The sequence below is a fragment of the Pristiophorus japonicus genome, chromosome 7 (assembly GCF_044704955.1).
Source record: "Pristiophorus japonicus isolate sPriJap1 chromosome 7, sPriJap1.hap1, whole genome shotgun sequence".
In the NCBI taxonomy this organism is placed as follows: domain Eukaryota; kingdom Metazoa; phylum Chordata; class Chondrichthyes; family Pristiophoridae; genus Pristiophorus; species Pristiophorus japonicus.
Window position 1 is genome coordinate 129,793,758 of NC_091983.1, and position 15,917 is coordinate 129,809,674.

The window sequence follows — 15,917 nt, forward strand, 5'->3', positions numbered from 1 at the left end:
GCAAGCTCTTCGGCCAGGGCTAGTGATGGGAGAGTGCACTGGCAAGCCCTTCGGCCAGATGCAGAGAGAGAGATCGGAGGATCGAACCAGTGGGGACCGGGAATGGTTTGGAGGTAAGTTGCTATTATGTGTTTTCAATTCTTTTAACGTGTTGGGAGCTGGTTGTATGCTTCCCCTTGCAGCCTCAGCTCGCATTGTGTCCCTGGTTGCCATGGTAGCTTGATCTTTTTGACGCAGATCAAGGCTCCACCCCCAAAACTAAAGGTCGGGTTACGCCAGGCCAAAATGAAGAAATACAACGGGGAAACTTTAGAATCTTTCTTTTGGCGTATTTGGGTCCAAAAAAATCTGGTGTAACTCTTCAAGTACTCAAAAAAATTGCTTTGGGGAAAATTGAGCCCAATAAGTTTTTGTAATGTTGATTCAGGGATAAATATTGGCCAGGACACCGGGATAATTCAAACCCAAAAGCAAAATACTGCGGATATTGGAATCTGAAATAAAACCAGAAAATGCAACAAATCTCAGCGGGTCAGGCAGCATCTGTGGATGGAAAAGCAGAGTTAACATTTCGGGCGAAAGGCCGTCCACCCGAAACGTTAACTCTGCTTTTCCTTCCACAGATGCTGCCTTACCCGCTGAGATTTCCATATTTTTCTGTTTTTATATACTGGCTGAGAGAACAGATGGAGCCTCTGGTTAACGTCTCATCCCAAAGACAGCACCTAGGACAGTGCAGCACTCCCTCAAAATTGCACTGGATTATCAGCCTAGATGTTATCTGTATGATACAAACCGTATGTTGAATTGATACAAAGTCTGCGGTATGGTTGAAAGTTTAGTTTGGTGACTAGGTGCTCGGATGAATCAGGTTATGAGTGCTGTGATTCCATTCATTTAAACCAAAAGGATTTTAAAAGATCTAATTCATTCGTTCTGGGGCGAGATGAGAGATAGTTCACACGACCGATTGAAGAGCAAGCAGCAAGCACACTTACAGTAGTCCTTGTATTAAGTGGATGCTAAATATTTTTGCGCCATGAATTAATCATGAACTGTGTGATCAGCGGGCGATCTGTGTGGTATGACATCTTCGCCACCTTATTTCCTTTCCCGAGATTCCCCACGACCTGTTCTACAAATATATTTATATATCCACATTCGTGATTTAAAGAAAAAATAAACTCATGCTAACAATTAAACTACTTCATTAATAGTAACGAGATTTGATAAATATCTCTCTTTCTGAGATTGACAATAACTGGTTTATTAATATAAACATCATTTACATTGCAGTGTTTTGCAGCGTTATGGTTTCACCAGAGCTGATTTGTTCAGCGAACCTGTAAAGTATATTCCAGTGTGAATAGATCACAAACTATCAAAATAACCCATCCCTTAGTTCTCAGGGCTGGATGCCAAATATTTGAAAGCACACTTTTACGTTGACAAATAATCTACGACCATCGTCTCAAAACCTCAGGCTGAACCGGAGCTACATTATTGATGGGATCTATTTTAACTAGAGATTACACAGTATGTTCTCATGTCAACTAATCACGTAAGCCTCTTCTATAATCGGGACTTCGCAATGTTTTTTTGGCTTTACGGGAGCTCATCACGCGATCCGATCCAGCCCGGCAAGGTTGCTTGCTCTGTTTGAAAGGATCACATGCCGCTGAAAGTGGGCTCTCGTAGCCCTATGGCTTTACAAGAGGTCATTTCTTGAGGCAACTGTGCCGTTTCGGCCCCGCTCTCTTTCCTTTTTAGGTTATGAGGGCTGTGTGGTGGAGTGGTTCTGACTGACGGCCGCACTCCAGCCCCAATTAGCACCCAATAATTTATTAGCTTCCACTTTCAGATTATGCGTTAACTTTACAAATATTCCAACCATGAAACATTAGCTAGCGAATGCTCCCTCTCAAATATCAGGCACCTTGGAACCGATTCATTTCACAGGCTATGCAATCAACCCTGAGCAGGGGAGGTATGTTGTCTCAATAGCGCGCAGAACCTATCCGGATAAATTCAAAAATACCGCACTTATACCGATTTGTCGGCATGCAGGCTCTCTGCAGTAGGTACAGAATTACGATTTCCAGAGCTAACCATTCCTAGCGCCGATGCGGCCCTGTTATTATTGTCAAGTGACCTATTACAAGACATACTTTTCATTCCATCTTTTCACACTTCTAAGTTGATACGTTCCCTCAGCAAGTACTACCATTAGTTTATTAATATTCAAAGCAAATGTAGCTAGTTTAAAGTAGCCAATGTTGTAATGTCAATGGCAGTGGTGTGTCCCAAACTGTTGGATCTAGTGTCGGCGTGAACTTGACAGTTGATTATTGAAATTAACTGCTGGTGAATGAGATTTTTTCTGGTCCTGCTGCGGTTTATTTTTGATTTTTCGTCCCGCTCTTAAAACAAACACGCACAATGAGACACTCAGAAGGATGGGATCGATGGCATAACGAAATAAAAACGGAGGGAAATTCCAATTCTGAGCTCGCCAGCCCGCGATTTTCCGAACATGAAAGTGAATAGGCGGAAAATCGCGGATTGGCGGGTGCAGAGCCGGAATGTAAATATGAAATACCACATTGACTATTATTGATGTCTGTCAAGATTTACAGACACACTGATGGCTCTAGGCTTGGTTTCTGCTCAGCCTTTGCTTATTCCCGTTGTATTTCCCTGCTCACTAATGCGAGAGAAGGAAAGGAAGGAATTAAAGGATCCCTAGCGTTGCACTTTAACCCCCTCTAACCCTCTGCTTATTGCCCATGGTTAAACAGACGAAGTCTCGGTGCTGGGTGAACAGCTTTGAAAAAGTGGCCGCCGGAGACAGCGATGGATTCTTTTTCAAATGGCAATGATGCAGTTTTTAAAAAAATCATCGGTTTTACATGACAGAGGTATTTAGTTTTACGGGGGAATTAATAACCGCAACGTTATGAGATTAAACTGTCGAATGAATTCTCAACGACAATTGAGACACACGTATGGTCTCTGAGGGCTGGTAGAAAGCTATTCTAAATATCCCACCAAATAAAGCCAAGTTGGAGAGGAATAAAACCGCCACAATATGGAGACATGAGGGGAATGTAAGAATGTTATATTTTCACCATAATGAACTGGGGCGGATTAAAGTGCCCGGGCAAGTCCAGCGCTGGCTAGAAGTCGCGGCAATGAGCGCCTCGGTCGCTGGAAGCAGCCCCGGTCCTCGGTCACTGATCTTCAGTAATATCAGGATTTTGATCAGTTTGTCGTCTCCTAATAAACCGCTGCTATTACAGTTGAAGCAAATGATTCCTAAATAATGTAACTCTCCGGGTGTATACAGGCAGTGCTTATATTTGTAATGTGCGACACGGGCTTGTAAACTTCAGCAATGTACTACCCATAATGTTCAAAATCCAGCTCCCGGTTTCAATTCACGTTCTCAAACGGCAAAGTTTAATGAATGAACAAACATAGAAATAAAATTAATATTCACACACTTAAAAACGAGCCTTGTCCAAATAGTAAAATTTTATACAATCTATTTTTACAGAGGTTTTTTAACTACTTTTATTTCGGAGTGACCAGACTGTTAATCAGTGTACTTCGACAGTTACAGAGCAATCTCCAAAACAGCTCAAAATGGCAACAACAACAAATACCAACACACAGAATAAAAAGTTTCAGCAACTGGAGTTCATTTGTCAAAACGATGCTCGTGTAACCTGAAATTGCTACCCTCCGCCGCTGTTTCCTCCGCTCTTGTCGCCTGTTGTGATGGCCATCGATTTCCATTGCTTCACTCTCCCTCTTCGTACAGCGGCCTTCAGAAGCCTCCACTTGTCAGCTGGCAGGCTGCGGGAAGCGCTACCCCCCGCCAGTACGGCACCCTCATAGGGAGCCCAGCACTTTGCACAGTTGTTGCAAACAGCTGCTGCTCCTCAGCCGCGGCAGATCATGTGGCTGCAAAGGCTTGTTGTATCCGATCTCATTAAAACTCTCCGCTTTGATGGGATTTTAATCGTCAAGCTGGTTTATGAGAGAGAGAGAAACAATTGCAGTGCCTCTTAGGACTAATCCGCCAATCTGCGATGTGCTGCTTTCTCGAATATTTTCGGATTTGTAATGAACTTAATATCGCTTTCCATTTTGTAGCTCGGTCATCATCAGCATTGAAAGAAATAGTCCGAGCACTTAATAATGATGAGCCCATTGAGTCTATTAGAAGGCTCCGTGCAGCTCGTTCTGTCATGAAATGCCCAGAATGCGGACCCCCGGGACGCCCATTCAACGTAGACTCGATCGAAGTCGAATTTGGTTCAAATTTAAAAACAAATTATTACATTTCTGAAAACGTGTTAGAATTCAACCACTTCAAATCCGCTTCTTCTCCTAATGACCCCAAAAGAGCAGGACGTTGCTTTTCGAAGGATACCGTCACATTTTTAGCTTCTATATTCTGTCGATCAACTGTTTGAGAAGTTTGAAGATTATTTTAAAAGTTTTTAATTTTTGATTGAAGCGTTTTGTTGCGTAAAACACTCAGCTTAACAGGGGTCCACCACAAAGGGAGTAGCGGCGAGCTGAAAGCGAGATCAAAACCTGTTACACACTGTACATAGAGGAAGAGAAATCTTTCAGCTAGAAAATACAGGGCAGCCAAACGAGGTAGCTGGTGAGTGCTCTAAAACCAGTACAGATCCTTGTTTTTTTCCTGGTGCGCCAGACCTGAGAATATAAAAAGAAGGCAAAAAAGAGGAGAGGATATGTAAGCAGAACAGGGACAGATCATAGAACTAGAGCAACGCTCTGAAAGTTAGAACAAAAAAGGCATTGAAATAGACAGAAAAAAATTTCACCCACAGCGGCCAAACGCACACAGACAAACAACAAAAATCAGCCACACTGCCCAAGAGAAACAGAAACACCTGATCACAGATAGTGGAAAGAACAACTCCTTTCTGAGTTAACTGCCGCACTAAGATTTCCTTGTCATATTTATGTTACAATCATTTTTTTCAGTACGGCTATATTATCCAGGCGAAACAATACACGAGTTGTTAATACCCATTTCAGACCCTATCTGTTGTAACTTTAAACATTTCACATCGTTAAATTACCCAAATTGTTTCGAATTTAGATTTACTTTAATAACACATGCATGTCAAAAAGATTCGCTGAAAAGGACATACATTCCAATGTTGTCAAAGCACATTCCTAATGTAATTTAAACAGATACTAAGATAGCTTAGATATCTAACGATGCCGAAAAAACTCTGAGCATTTCGTTCGTCTCTTTCTCAGACAGCACAAACGGTGCGCTCACTATATACTGTATTTATTTATTTTTGTAAACTTTGCTGTTTTAATAAATCTGCTGAATAAGATTATATTGTCCACAGAGTAACCTACATTCTCTGAGTAAAGTACCTTAATATGTTATTGAAAGGATTGCCGTAATGTGACAGCCACCAACTGCTGAAAACTCACAGAATTGCTCCCTTTCTTTAATTTAGTACATTTCAAAATGCAACATTTACTCAACCATGAGTGGGATCTGATACTGATAGATCTGATGTGCCTAAAACTGAAAATTAGTTACCGGCCATTTTCCCGAATAAAGAAATCGCTGCAGCCGGGAAATGTCATTAAATTAGCTCCGCAATTCGTTTTATTAGATAATTACGATTGCAATTTTAGAATTCTTTGGGTAGTTTCAACAAATATTTGGTTACTACGGCTCAAGCAATGTGATGTCGGCATGTGCAGCTCTATTCACCGAATCTGAACATTTCAGGTTTCACGGCACACTAAAACGCCCGCCAACATTGTACGCTTCTCTCGCCGCTCTTTATTTTGTCTTTACTTTCTTACTTCAGCAAACAATCTGCTTTTAAATATATCAATTATTAGAAACACATATCATGATTTCAGCGGCGTCTATTTTTTTTATATTTATCGAAATATTTCCCCCCAATAATTTCACACACTTCTATGAGGCCCCATCTGCCCTCTCAGGTGGAGTAAAAGATCCCATGGCATTATTTCTAAGAAGAGCAGGGGAGTTATCCCGATGTCCTGGCCAATATTTATTCCTCAATCAACATAACAAAAACATAGATTATCTGGTCATTATCACATTGCAGTTTGTTGGGGTTTGCTTGTGCGCAAATTGGGTGCAGCGTTTCCCACATTACAACAGTGACTACACTCCAAAAATAGAAGGATCATCCACCGGAAACGTTAACTTTGCTTCCTCTCCACAGATGCTGCCTGGCCTGTTGAGATTTCCAGCATTTTCTGCTTTTACTCCAAAAAAATAACTGGCTGTAAAGCGCTTTGAGTCTTCCGGTGGTCGTGAAAGGCACTATAGAAATCCAAGTCTTTCTTTTTTCTTTCTGTTAATCATACAATGCTGAGACTATCTTTAATTATACATGTAAATGTATCTGGATAGGTTATCAAGTCGTATTATTTATGGTCATACAATTTATGCACAGGCAATATTGTTTATTCCACAAAAATTGTAGCTTTGCAGAGGTGGTTTAAATATATATAAACTTCATACTGCAGTAGGTTAGTACACTGTGTTTTCACATCTGAGGCCTGGGTTTGAATCCAGTCCAGACTAATGGGACACATACCTCATTTCTATGCCAGCTATAAAGTCCTACATGAAATAACTTTAATAAGTGGTCATGCCATAATTCCCAAACAGCTTGGTGGCACACAACTATTCATAATTTGATACCAAATCTCATACAGAAGGCCATAGAATGCCTGGTGTTGAGCAGGAGGCACTCTTGGTCAGGACAAAGATAATCCAAGTATATTGGAAAGTCAATGGAAGCACAACACTTTAATTACCTGAATCACTTCACACAGCACACAATTGTGTTACATCAAAGCTTCTATTAATGGATTATTTGGATTCAGCACACAGCCAGTTAACCTTTCCTTATTAAGAAAAAAGGCTAGACCAGAGAAGATAGAGCATTTAACCTGTGCACCAGCAACTTTTGGAGCACTCAAGGCTGACACTGGCTGCTAGCAGTTGCATCCCTCACATGCAGAAACAATATACATTTAAAATAATTATGCTATTAGATTTAATGTGAGATGCAGTTGAAAGTATAATTCACATCTAACAGCTATGCATTGCACCCTACAGATAGCACCTAAGCCCAGTATCTACAGTAGAATTGCAGATTTTTACAGAATTTACCAAAAGTGTGTTACAATATCTAAATCCATTAAAGTTTATTTTCCACTTTAGGGCTGTAAATCTAGCTGTGGAAAATGTGGAAGAGCAAGAAGTTACTATAATTTCACGTCAAACCATAGGGTACATGTTCATCTTTCCTGCTCCCAGCACAGAGCTTTGAATGCTGGAACCGCATCTAAGACATTTGAGTGTGTGCCCAATTCATGGGCCCAAATTCCTGATATGCACTTATGGTACACAAAGCTAAGGTTGGATTTGCACTATAACTTTAGTGATGGTGCAGTTGTAACTGCAGCCTTAATGACTGCAGTACAAAGGTACAATAACATACACAGTGATTGCAAATATCTGGCAATAATACAAACTATTTGCCTCAAAGTAGCAATGATGGACCATTGTACAAAATCATTTTTTTTGTCAACCAAACCAATCCAATAAAATTCCATTTGCGGTCTGTCATTTAAGAAAATAAGAATTTGGTCCGGACAAAGATAATCCAAGTATATTGGAAAGTCAGTGGAAGCACAACACTTTAATTACCTGAATCACTTCACACAGCACATGATTGTGTTACATCAAAGCTTCCATTAATGGATTATTTGGATTCAGCACACAGCCAGTTAACCTTTCCTTGCTCATGGCACACTTTATTGATATTTTTCAGTTTGTCTAAACAATATGATATTGATTAGCACAATTTTGAAGGCCTGAAAGCTCAGCTCGCAAGGTTTCATCACACTGTCCTTTACTAATAATCATTCTTCTACAAATCAACACTTTCATCAGCAGGATTTCAATAACATACTTGTTTGCAACTAATGCTAGCAAGGACACCACTCAGTTCTTTTCATTGCAACATGTATTGCTGTTTCAAAGAGGAATCATATAGCATAACCTAATATTAAACATTATTGCTCCTATCACCATCCATGCTGATCTTCATTTGTAAACTAATGGCAAAAGTAAAGGATTCCTATATTTTCATAACATTTTGCTACTCCACAAGTATAAACTCTTGCAATACTTTGTTACATTTATTTGCATGGAGGTGAAGGGTTCAATTTCAGATTATTTCAGCTTCAGCTATAAAGGTTGTCTCTATGATCATGGTTCTCAGCCATACTCAATTAGTTAGTATCACAGAGCTAGACTTGAATAAAATTGTATGATTTACTTTTCCTGCCCCAGGTTCCATTCATTTCTATAGATGTCCATTTTAGTAACATCATAATGGACGTGCTTCTCTTAAATTTAGTTTTCCAATCTATATCCTATTCTTCCATTGCTTGAAATACTAATCTTCCCAGTCTGGACAAACACAATACTCTAAGGTTATTAAGCCACTTTTGTTTTAACAGCCCTATTACTGTAGCAAGATTTCCGCCTGTATTTTCTCTTCCAAATACTGACAGATCTACTCTATAGTTCCAGCATTTTCAGCTTTTATTTCAGATTTTTAGTGGTCACAGTTAATTTTTCCCCTTTTTAACATTACAGTATTCCTTGGATTTAGTGTAAATTCTATGCCAGTCAGTACTGGAGAATCTCGAACCATAATAAGGCTAAACCCTGATAGGAAGATCTACCATGAGTGTGAAATAACAATGTTTTGTTGTTTCTCCACATACACGTTTAGAATATAATGCAGATTGTGAATGTTTCAGCAATTTGATGTTTCACACATTCTTAATACAATAATTCACATCAAGTGATTTAAAATGCATCCAAGTCCTATAGCATAAAATTGATAATATCCAATAGCATATGGCATTATTGTCACCTTTAACTGACACCAGAAAGCATCCATATAAGAGTGAACAATGAAAGCAACATAAACAAGAAAAAATTATTTTAAACAAAAAGTTACTGCTAGTTCCATATTAAGTGATAAAACATTTCATATCATGTGGGGTTTTGCTGGAGCTCACTGCCTGAAAGGGTGGTAGAAGCAGAAACACTCATAGCATTTAAAAAGTACATGGATATGCATTTGAAGTGTCATAACCTACAGGGCTACTGACCAAGAGCTGGAAAGTGGGATTAGGCTGGATAGTTCTTTGCAGGCCGGTGTGGACACGATGGGCGAATGACCTCCTTCTGTGCTGTAAATTTCTATGATTCTACGATGTCTGCTATGTGAATATTAAATCATAATTATATCTTGGGGTTTAGATAATGAATAACCTATTAAATCAAACCATTTGATCATCTAAATGCTTTGATGGGGTTGTTGCAATGTAAATCACATACAAATATTAATTGTCTTGTGTTGTAAAACAATGCATGACTTCTCATTAAAATTCTCTCTTCCTGTCAACTTATCCCATAACTCACAGTTTAATGCCATGAAATGTCTCCTTCTTGTCACATTATACAGAACTCCATGGCAAATGTTGATCATAATAATAATGATTATGGGAAATGAAAGCTCTGACAGCAAATCTTCAGTGGGAAGCTCAGAAAATTAATTGATAAAATAAGATGTAATTGTTCCTCTGAAACTGAAAATTAATTGTCCTACATGATTTGTAGAACTCCTTACCTTCTGCAAATTTCTCCTTATAAGTTTTGGGTTTTAAAAATCCCAATCTCAGAGTCACCAAATTTCTATTTTCAGATTTATCTCTCTTAATCGTTTCAGCCTTGGTGGTGCTCTAATCTATAGACCTTATCTCTTCACCCATAGTTTCTAGGTAAAACTAAAATTGTATTTAGCAATCTATTTAGTGGTTATGGACCTCCCCAAGGCAGTAGTAGAGTATCTGGGTTCACAGCAACATAAGCCCCTTTGAGTTTTGCACTTTATGAACACTGTGGCTAAGTAATATTTCTAAAATAAAATTGCATAACAAGCTCCATACATGTTTTATAGCCTGGGCTAAAGGACTGGCCCATGTCACTTGTAGCCTGCAGGAGGATATTGAGAACATAAGATCACAAAAAATAGGAGCAGGAGTAGACCATTTGGCCCCTCGAGCCTATTCCGCCATTCAGTAAGATCATGGCTAATCTTTTACCTCAACTCCACTTTCCTGCACTATCCCCATATCCCTTGATTCCCTTAATATCCAAAAATCTATTGATCTCTGTCTTCAATATACTCAACGACTGAGCCTCCACAGTCCTCTGGGGCAGAGAATTCCAAAGACTCACCACCCTCTGAGTAAAGAAATTACTTCTCATCTTAGTCCTAAATGGCCATCCCCTTATTCTGAGACTATGATCCCTGGTTCTAGACTTCCCAGCCAGAGGAAACATCCTCCCTGCATCTGCTCTGTCAAGCCATCATAGAGGAGATATAAAAGCTTGTAACACAGTCCTGGTAATTGGTTTATTCTTAGTTTTTCCTCTTCTCTCTTTAAAAGTGCTGACTCATGCTGGAGTATAGTTTCATGGGTGCCAACCAACCTTTGACACCTTACCAAACATTTGCCATGTGTGAGCTTGTACAATGAATTTAACTTGGCTACTTGATTGTGAGAACTACCACATTTGAGCCTAATCCTAGCTTCACCTCACAATTACAATTCTGTGATTTCCAACAGGGATCACTCAATAGTTCCCCACCCCAGGGCTCGAGACCAGCCTTCGCACTCCTACTGCCACCACAGCTAAGGTCAACTAACGTATTATACCAGCGATCAAACCTGAGGCCTTCCTGGTCTGTATGGTTCAGTTCTGCACTGGGTAATGCATTTACCAACAGAACCACTGCAGGAACTCTTTAATCTTTATTGAACTGATTATGCAGTATTCATTCTGTTTGTTACGGACTACACTTCATATGTATTCCTCTCGCCTGATAATGTGAATTAGGTTTACATCCAACAGAAGACAAACACTTTCAGCTTTTGGAACCTTTTCTGTTTCTTGATCTCTGCATGCATTGTCTTTGGAAGTATTTACCTGCATCCACATTGAGGTTGAGAGTTTGGCTCATATCACTGGTGGGCCCTGTAAAGGCCCCTGTGGTCCATGCAGAGGCAGTGTCACTCTTGGCCAGGTCGCACTGGGGTGTAGGGACAGCAGGAAGCCGGTGTGGCCTCACTGAAGGCACTAAAAGTGAACTGTAGCGTGGGTCAAAAGGTGTACCCACCCCATATACATCATGCATGCTAGGCCGTGTGTAGACAGAGCTCTGTGTACTGATGGCACTTCCCAATGAGTAGTGATGGTGGTGCCAGGGCTCAGGAGCTCCTTGGTGCAGATGAGTGTGCAAAGAGGCACTTGAGTATGGGTCAGCTCCAAAGGGCAGCTCAGTGGGAGCTCCAGCCAGGGCATTGCCTAGACTGCTACTTAGGCTTGCTGACATAGAGGGTTGATAAGTGCTGTTCCAGAAAGAAGGAGGAAAGCCCCGTTGGTTCATTGGGAAGGCTCCCTCTGTAAAGAAAGAAGAGATAATGGAACTATTAATAATTATCAATAATAGTGAATAAAATCAACTAGTATAGAAACTTCAATTAAAATCAATTACTTCTCATTAACACTAACAACCAAATGATGTACCTTTCCACAATAAAACAGTCGGAATAGGATATCCCACACTACTTTTTAAAAGTGAATATTTTAACAATACTCAGCATTGCCACTCTCAAGAAACATAAATATATGGTCTAAAGGATAAATCTTACAAACAAATTTGATTGACAGCATATAGGGCCCCAAACACTCCTTCCAGGTGAAACCGTGATTTACTTGAACTTCTTTCAATTTACTGTACTGTATTCGCTGCTCCCGATGCAGTCTCCTCTACATTGGGAATACCAAATGCAGATTGGGTGATCGCCTTGTGAAACACCTCCATTCAGTCCGTAAGCGTAACCCCGAGCTTCTGGTCACCTGTAATTTTAGTTCTCTGCCTTCCACTCCCACTCTGACCTCTCCATCCTTGGCTTCCTACACTGTTCCAATGAAGCTCAATGTAAGCTCGAGGAACAGCAGCTCATCTTTCAATTAGGCACTTTACAACATTGAGTTCAACAATTTCAGATCATAAGCACTGCTCTCATTTTTTTCAGACAGCAGCTGTTGCTAATGATTCTGCTGTTCCCATTTACACCTCCACGTTATCACATTGCTGTTTGTAGGAACTTGCTGTGCACAAATTAGCTGCTGCGTTTCCCACATTACAAAAATGATGACACTCCAAAAGTACTTCGTTAGCTGTAAAGTGCTTTGAGATGTCAGGTGGTTGTGAAAGATGCTTTATAAATGCAAGTATTTCTTTCTTTCCTCTAGACCTAGCTTTTGTTTCTTTACTTGTCCCATTGCCATCTCATTTTACCTTGCATCATCATCCCTTTTATCATTTAATCTATCGTGCCTTTCACCCTATCTAAGACCCTACCTTTTGTTCTTTCCTCCCTCCCCCCACTTTTCTCTGCCTCTGTACTAGCTTTAAACCTGTTACATCTCTAACTTTTTCCACTTCTGACAAAAGATGATCAACCTGAAACGTTAACTCTGTTTCTCTCTCCACAGTTACTGCCTGACCTGTTGAGTATTTCCAGCATTTTCTGTTTTTATTTCAGATTTCCAGCATCCGCAGTATTTTGCTTTTGTATTATTGGCAGCAGATTTTGTTAACCATTGAAAGCATTTTGAGGAAAGAGAAATTGCCATAATATTGACCAATGAAGTGGTTGAGAGAAAGCAAAGAGTATTTATAGCAAACTAGGGCATAAAAGCCAAAATTGAACAGGCTGGATGTACACTGCAGTTCTTCAGAGGTTTAGTTTAGACAAAGCAGTACGAATGCAAAAAAACGATGATTTCATCTAAAGAAGCAATTCTTGGATTTATTCAAATGCTCATTTTTAAAACAGAATCATTATTTATAGTAAAACAAAGGCAATTAAATCTAATATATTCACCACAAAACGATGTTCAAAGGTTCTATTGGTAACACGATTTATCTATGAAATACAAATACAAACTATTTAGGCAACAGAATGCAAAAAGTTACTCAAAAAACTGCACGATTTCACTTTCCAAAATATTATACGAAATGTTAGAGTTTGAACGGATGCGATGTTGTTTGAGGCAGTCACGGTAAACCGCGTTACAAAGATCAGTTCCAGTTTGATTTCCATCTAATGTGATCGAATTCATTTTAGGAAATTAACTTGAGAATGGAAGACATTTGAGAACTGGCAACTTCTTTAAAAAACTGTCTTGTTACATTCTTTTCGATTTCAAAATTTGGATGTGAAAATTATTAATGGTTATCTGAAAACGTCACTGAGAATAACCCAGACTTCAGGTGCAAATAGTAATATCAACTTAGTATGAGAGCTAATACCAGCAAATTATAGATCTCAACTCAAACAGCTGAAGATCATTATTGATTAGATTTTTTTTTTAAATACATCTTTTTTAAATCAATTATGTTTGCCGAAATCCACTCAGTGCCAGTGAGGCTGCATTGCAATCTGCAAGGCATTTAGTTAAACTGTGATTTAAGGTGAGAGTGAAGCAGACAGACCACTCCAGATAAGTTGCATGACAGAAATGAACGATAATTTGGATGTTGATAACTTGCAACAAATAGTACAATTTCCAACCCAAGATTAATAATCGAATTCGGTGCAATTCACGGAAGAGAATTAGTCACGGATTTGCTGCACGTGAAATACAACGGAGATAATCTATGGGCATCTTGAGAAACGGCCGCTGTAACTCTTGTAGTGTTGTACAATAAAACTGCCACTAGGACACTAGCCATTGTGTCCAATATATATCTGTAGGCATCGGGTCCACCACAGGATTAGTGAAAGGTTGAAATAGATCTTGTTATGTTTAGGTTGCATGCTGTTAACGTTTATAGCCAATCGAATATATAACTTATTATGCACCGTTATTAAAGTGTTTACTTCTATTGTGTGAAAATCAAAATTAAGTATAATTTCCAAAGAAAACAGGACATTATTTTTAAACGAATTTCTTGCGCGAGAGTCCCTCAATTTGACAATGATAATGATTTCAGTAATGTTACGGAACACAACATGATTATTAACCTAGTAAATTAATCTTACGCTTTCGAAAAGGTTTTTATTCTTATATTGGTACATGTGTGTTGTAACAATAAAACATTGGTAGTCAATTTATGGCTTGCACCGAACCCACCTCTCCAAGAACTGGTGCTTCCTCTTGAGGACTTGGAGCCACTGCTGGCAGGAGTGTAACTGCTGGGCTGGCTGAGCGCCCTTGTAAAATGTTCATCAACAACACTGCTAATGTCACCCTGGAAGTAAGTGAAGAGCACACATCGAGAGCTGAGGTATTCTGCTTCAGGTGGACGCTCCTTTTCACTGCTAGATTCTTCCTCTTTGATCGCAGAGCCGTGTACAGAAAATGATCCACTGATGTTTGTGCTGTCCGCCGCCTCTTGCATTTTCGAGTAAAAAGCTAATTTCTGCAAAAGAAGAGGGAAACCCGCAATCACAGCGCCGGGAGGAGCAACACGTCCAGCGAATCTGCAGTGACTGAATCCAGAGCTCCGGTCTGTAAGCAGTTTTGATCCTACAGTTTGGAACTTATAAAGGATAATATATTTGCTTCTCAATGAATTGCGATTACTTACTGCCTGGAGATTTCTTTCAATTCTATACTCAGGGTAACTACATTTAAAACAAGCAACAGTAAGTATCGGATTGGTTCACAGTAATTCTTGATAGCTACATTTTTAATTAATGAAAAAAAACTTGTACGGGGCGGGACTTTTCCAATCTACAGAATTTCCAGGAGAGTTGGCTGTCTGTTAAAATGAGTCCCACGAAACATCACCGCTATTTCAAATATAAAATAACGGGAGCTAAATAAACTCAGTTGCCAGAGTTGGATATTGACTGTCAGAGGTGAAAGGAGTGTGGGAAAAGTCTGTCTCGCTGGGGTGAAAACTCACAGCAAAAGCCGTTGAGTATATTGGTGCAGCGTTATTGGGAGCTGGCAAACGGGTCGACGAGAGACACAACGGCTAGAACTCAATATTTTTTCCAGAAAAGGAATTGGACTGATTAGTGTACAAAGGAAGTGTCCGAAACGACACTTTCAGGATGCATTAGTGTCTCGTATAAGTCGGCAACTAATTTTCATGAAATGAATAAATTATTGGAATAATATGCCAATCATATCGGTATAGTACAATTAATTAATTATGGCACTGCCAAATTTTTAAACGTACCTGATGATGGTAAGGACTGTAGGCTGCTGCAAAATAAGGCTGGGGACCATACACTTGGTACATAACATCCAGACAACTCATGGCGAAGGCTGGATTTACCAAGAGGGATAAGGCGAGGTATACTGCAGGCGGTGCTTCATGGGCGATCGTGTCCCATGTATGCGAACATCGCTGCTTTGGGTAAACAGCTAAATTCCGCCCTGTTGTCCAGCGCGCTGCTGCCTCGCTCACTCTCTCTGTTCGGACTCGGTGCTAAAAGCAACACCAAACATTTAAAGCGGACGCCTTGCGTCGCGACGTCACCAAACGTCTTCCCAGCGCAGCCCCGCTGGATTTACCAGGGCACCAAACAGCTCGTAGAAGGATTTCACTGGTTAAGCGGCGCAAGTATGAATAAGCAGCCAACTCGCATCACGCCCCCTTCACACCTCATAGTAAGTCGTTACTCTGATTGTATCACCTCGTCTTGGTAAACAACCAGAAAGAGGGACAGGACAGATTATTTTT

General features: G+C 39.9%; 1 protein-coding gene across 3 annotated transcripts; it reads right to left on the minus strand.

Annotated features, from left to right (window-relative positions):
• Window positions 1-1,297: 1,297 nt before the first annotated feature.
• vgll2a (vestigial-like family member 2a) lies at window positions 1,298-15,707 on the minus strand. 3 transcript variants are annotated; one of them, XM_070885322.1, is made up of 4 exons: window positions 15,411-15,707; window positions 14,354-14,642; window positions 11,135-11,608; window positions 1,298-4,586 (listed from the first exon to the last, which is right to left on the minus strand). In XM_070885322.1, exons 1-4 carry the CDS (start codon window positions 15,489-15,491, stop codon window positions 4,546-4,548), a joined length of 885 nt encoding a protein of 294 aa, XP_070741423.1. In that variant the 5' UTR covers window positions 15,492-15,707; the 3' UTR covers window positions 1,298-4,545. The 3 variants fall into 3 exon arrangements, with proteins under 3 accessions (XP_070741423.1, XP_070741424.1, XP_070741422.1); XM_070885323.1 differs by having other exon boundaries at window positions 1,298-4,731; window positions 11,325-11,608; window positions 15,411-15,702; XM_070885321.1 differs by having other exon boundaries at window positions 1,298-4,731; window positions 15,411-15,698.
• Between the last annotated feature and the right edge of the window lie 210 nt (window positions 15,708-15,917).